The 5346-nt window shown below is 45.7% G+C and overlaps 1 protein-coding gene across 1 annotated transcript in view; it reads right to left on the bottom strand.

The window, feature by feature from the left end:
* Nucleotides 1-1340: 1340 nt before the first annotated feature.
* LOC130390268 (transcription factor COE1-A-like) overlaps nt 1341-5346 on the bottom strand; it is a 6792-nt gene continuing 2786 nt past the window's right edge. The window contains exons 4-6 of the mRNA XM_056600131.1: nt 4698-4761; nt 3860-3915; nt 1341-1520 (exon numbers count right to left, since the gene is read on the bottom strand). Coding sequence (XP_056456106.1) covers nt 1341-1520; nt 3860-3915; nt 4698-4761 — 300 coding nt within the window. The remainder of the gene's footprint in view (nt 1521-3859; nt 3916-4697; nt 4762-5346) is intronic.

Here is a 5346-nt window from a genome sequence, read left to right as displayed (position 1 = left end):
CGAGAACAGAGAGAAGAGAGAGAGAGAGAGAGAGAAATAGAGAGAGAAGAGAGAGAAGAAAAAGAGAGAAGAGAGAAGAGAGGAGAGAGAGAGAGAGAGAAGAGAGGAGAGAGACAGAGAGAGGAGGGAGAGAGAGAGAGAGAGAGAGAGAGAGAGAGAGAGAGAGAGAGAGAGAGAGAGGGAGAGGGAGAGAGGGAGCAAGAGACCCTCCCCCCTGCCGTTACATTCCTCAGTCCCACAGGAGAGTAGGCTGGGAGAACCAGATCATGTTTCTGATCCCAAGCGTTTCCTGCACCATATGAGCACAAGTGCTCCAAATCGCCTCGTACGATAACCAGGAGGCGTCGGCCGCCGTCTGCCACTTGCACGGCTCCGGGTGACGCTGTCGTCTTGTTTTCCCCCCTCTCTCTCCCCCGGATCGGAGCAAGAGCGGTGGGACCGGGGGGTGGTTGGCGAGAGATGCCCCGATGATGTGTGACATTTTTATTGATTGTAAACGCATGCAATAACCCCGGCGTGCAGCGGTGGCCGAGCTGCGCTCCTGCTCGTGTGTTAATGTGTGTGTTACTTACTGCGTGTGTGTGTGTACGTGTGTGTGTGTGTGTGTGTGTGTGTGTGTGTGTGTGTGTGTGTGTGTGTGTGTGTGTGTGTGTGTGTGTGTGTGTGTGTGTGTGTGTGGGTGTGGGTGTGGGTGTGTGCGTGTTCATTTGTGTGGGTGTGTGTGTGTGTGTGTGTTTGTGAGTGTGTGTGCGTGCGTGCGTGTTCATGTGTGTTTGAGTCTCTATTTTATGTGTAATACGGGTCTGTCTTCCCTGCACATTTCTCACTGTCAGGACCCGGCAAACTGCATGTATTACACAGACTAAGGAGGATGGGTTTGAGTAATGAGCTTTTTCTTGTCCTAATTAGCTGAACATGAGAGGGGTACTCTCACACTCACACACACACGCACACCCTTATCAACAGAAATAGGCCAGGCCTCTCTCCCTTTCTCTCCTCTCCCCAACCCACTTAGAGGGAAATATTAAAGAGTGGTATTGTAATTTAGAGGTTTCGGTGTTGTCTCCGGCTCTGCCGTTCGCATGCAGTTATTTAGAACAGCGGCCGTAGAGTACACTAGGGAGCCAGTGGCTTTATCTCGATTAGAAGGGCGGTGACGGAATTAAACTGTGCAGTCAACCCTTTGTCACGTTCGACAGAGTTGAGCCTTGTCACATCGCTGGTGTTATCCATCTGTGTGTAGTGAAGTGCATGTCGGCTGCAGTCAAGAGAGGGGTTTGCAAACCTTTTTTTTCTTTTAAAAGGTAGATGAAGTGTTTGGACATGATTCCTGGTATGGATTACGCTCCCTGATGGGAACGATCAGGGTCATCCAGGTAAAGAGGATGACTTGGTGACGGGGAGGCGGTGGTGGGGGCGGGGGCTTGGGGGGGGTGAGAGACATACCTGCACATGATCTCGTGGGTGAGGAGGACCCGGCACATCTCGGGGTTCTTGTCCTGGCCTTCGTAGATGATGGCCTTGGGGGAGGAAGAGGAGGGGAAACGTTAAGGGAGACCCACGGCATGGTTTGAAATCCCAACCCTGGAGCAGCAGATGTTCTCAGGCAATAAAAACACTAAATATACCTAGAACGCAGAGGACATCTTGAAAACTGAATGTTTCTAGCATGTGTGTGTCTGTCCGAGTGTTTGTGTGTGTACGTGTGTGTTTGTCTGAGTGAGTATGTTTGTGTATGTGTGTGTGTGTGTTTGTCTGTGTGTGTGTGTGTGTAGTGATCATCTGGGACTAGGATTGTGTATCTGGCGAATGCATGTACCATGGGATTGCAGTCGTTCAGAATAGGAACGCTCTGTTCTGACAGAGATAGTGACAGACAATGTGTCCGTGTGTGCGCGCGCGTATGTGTGTCTGTATATTTCTGTGTGAGTGTATGTGTGTGTTTGTGTATGTTTGTGTGTGTGTTTGTGCGTGTGTGTGTGCGTTTATGTGCGAGCGAGCGTTTGTGTGTGCATGTTTGTGTGTGTGTTTATACGCGTGTACAGTGAGCAGTTGGTGTGCCAGACTGAGGTATAGTGCACCATCTGCTCGTATAGCACAGCGTCCAAAAATCTAGTCTGGTTACCCCTCCAACCTCTCTCAATACACTCTCTAGGGCCGCCATCACCCTCACACACTGACACACACACACACACACACACACACACACACACACACACACACACACACACACACACACACACACACACACACACACACACACACACACACACACACACACACATGCGCATACACCTACACACGCACACACACACCAGCACACACACAAACACATGCATACACACATACACACACACACACACCCACACACATGCACACGCACAAACCCAAGCACGCACACACACATACACTCATAAACACACACATACACAAGCTGAATCAAACACCTATAGTCAAAGATATGCAGGCATAGACACACAAACACACACATACATTGGTGAACAGGGAACCACCACCACCACTAGGACCCAAACAGCCAACCCCCCGATCTCCTTCATCAGTGTATGGCAAGCGGCTCCTCAGGGCTAATACCGCGAAAGACCGAACCAGAAACACTAAAGTCCGCGTATCAAAACAGAATTCAGGGGGATTACTGTGGTTGTTATCTCATTCAAGTTAACGGTGAATCCCCTGTCGGTGCGCGCCAGGCCACACGCGCTGCCTGCGTCTGATTGGACCGCTCGCGCCCATGTGTGGAGCTAGAGTTGAGTTCGGTTTCACATTGAGGAAATCAGGGCCAAGGTCCTCGAAGAGCAAACTGGCATGCATCACTGTCTCCCTCTCTCTCTCTCTTTCTTTCTCCCTCTATCTCTCCCTCCCTCCTTCTCTATGGCCGTCTCTCCCTCTCTCTCTCTTTCTCTACCTCTCTCTCTATGGTCCTCTCTCCCTCTCTATCTCTTTCTCTCTCTCTCTTTCTCTCTCTCTCTTTCACGCTCTCTCTTCCTCTGCCTCTCTGCCTCTCTCTGTCATGATTGCCTTCCTTCTCGCTCCCTCTATCTTATTTAGTTCCCTCAGTCTCCCCTTTCTGGTTCCATGCAAATCACCCTTTAGAAAGGACATACAAAGGGGTGGCTGAAAATATGCCAGTTAAAAATAAGATATTTCCACTTTCGGTGGTCATCGTTGTGTGCGCATGAAAAACACACAAACATATACTCACAAAGATATACACACAGATACACGAACACATGCATTCACACACACACTTGCAAGCACGCAAGCACACACTCACACACGCACACACTCACACATGCATAAACACACATGCACACATATGCTTCAACACACACACACACACACACACACACACACACACGCGCGCGCGCACACACACACACACACACACACACACACACACACACACACACACACACACACACACACACACACACACACACACACACACACACACACACACACACACACACACACACACACACACACACACGCAGGGCTAGGGGGATGAGGACACATGTCCTCTGCTTTTCTGGGCCTGTGTAAATGTATTCCACAGGTAAGACAGGTCATTTATCAAGCTGAGACTGCCTTGCTGAAGTTGAGGGTGTCAGACGCAGGCGTGCATCGCACAGGGAGGGGGCTGGGGGAGCTCGGCCGAGATTCTTCAGGGCTCTACACAACCACAGCTGGGATTTGGTTGTAATTCTCCAGCCTATAGTTTAACACAAATTCCTCTCCCTCTCTCCGTCTCTATCTCTCTCGCTGTCTCTCGCTCTTTCTCTCACTCGCTCTTTCTCTCACTCGCTCTCGCCGTCTCTCGCTCTTTCTCCATGTATCTTACCTGTTTAGTCATGGAGTCAATGAGGCGCACATAAAAGTCCTGCTCCGTCCTGATGCCTGCACACGACAGAGGGGAGAGAGAGGTAGATAAAAAATGAATAGAGGAAGCAGGTTTTTTTTGTTACATGAGAGAGATATTTTTTGCTTTATAGTTGGAATTCTCATTAATAAAACTGTAAAAAACAAGTATTCTTTATATTTCCAGGACAACATTGCACATTAAATTTCATATTAATGAATTTTTACTTCAATAATATTTATTGGACAAATCGTTAAAAATTCAACGCATTTGCACGTCGTCGATTTGTCATCGGCGTATATCCCACAATTGTTTTTTGCTATTATGAGGTCGTCCTTATGTTAACAAAATGTAATTAGGAACGATTATTTGAGTCTCCGTAAACTTGTGCAACAAACAGCTAATATGTTCGGGAAAAAAAATGCCCATTATTCGGCTGTCCCCTGTTTACAGGGTTTTCTAATTGGCTAATGGCCAATTGATCAACTTATTGCAAAATGTAGAAAATCAATATATTTCATTTTCATCCGTAAAATGAAAATAATATGGCTAATAAAAATAATAACAAGATAATAATAATATTACTCTTAAAAAAGTAATCATAATTAAAATAATAATAATAATAATAATAATGATAATAATAATAAGGATTTCATAACAAACATGTGACATTTTGCATGACAATATTTCAGATAACCTGCAATTCATTATTTTTTTCTTTTTTCTTTTGTACAGTAGTTGTGCTGTTGATTGTAATGGAGGTGTATATTTATCTATGTATTTCGGTTTCAGGTCGACTATTGTTCCAGATCAAACGTACCGTTACTGTAGAGGAGCTGCAGTCTGTAATGAATCCCGTTGTTTGTCTTTTCCCCCGTCGTTTCCTGTTAAAATAAAACCAAGAGTCCGGGTCAGCGAAAGCAAGCCTTCTCCAGGGAATTCTCAACATGCCCATCCTTGGCATGCACTGTGTCTTGTACTTTCAATTCTACATCTTTGATATTTTTAGTTGAGGAATCTCCCGGGACCATGCCACGACCGAGCAGGCTATGAGCTGTAGCCTATAGATGTTATGTGAAAGTAAAGTTAAACAAAAACGGTTTAATGCCATACATGGTTTAACATTTAAGCCATGTGCAGGCCTGCCTAATATGCACGTTTTTTTTTTTAAGTAATGTTTATTGCATTTTCCCCAAAGTCAATAATCGGATGCAGGACTAATTGGCTGGACTCCGCTATGGGCCAGTAGGTCTACTATACAATATTAGAAGTGTGTTCATAGCGTTACATGTAATAATTTAATCTGTCTGGTTTTAAAACTATGTTCAGCCTGGATAACATCCTAATTAATTAATGACACAAATGATATAGGCGACCAAATAACAATTAGTTCGTTTTTTTTCCGTTGCACACAATTATTGTAGTATTAACTGTAAAATATAAAAATATGATGCGTCATTTAAAGGTAT

Source organism: Gadus chalcogrammus, chromosome 10 (genome assembly GCF_026213295.1).
Source record: "Gadus chalcogrammus isolate NIFS_2021 chromosome 10, NIFS_Gcha_1.0, whole genome shotgun sequence".
Taxonomy (NCBI): Eukaryota; Metazoa; Chordata; class Actinopteri; order Gadiformes; family Gadidae; genus Gadus; species Gadus chalcogrammus.
This window is presented reverse-complemented; position numbering and strand designations above follow the sequence as displayed.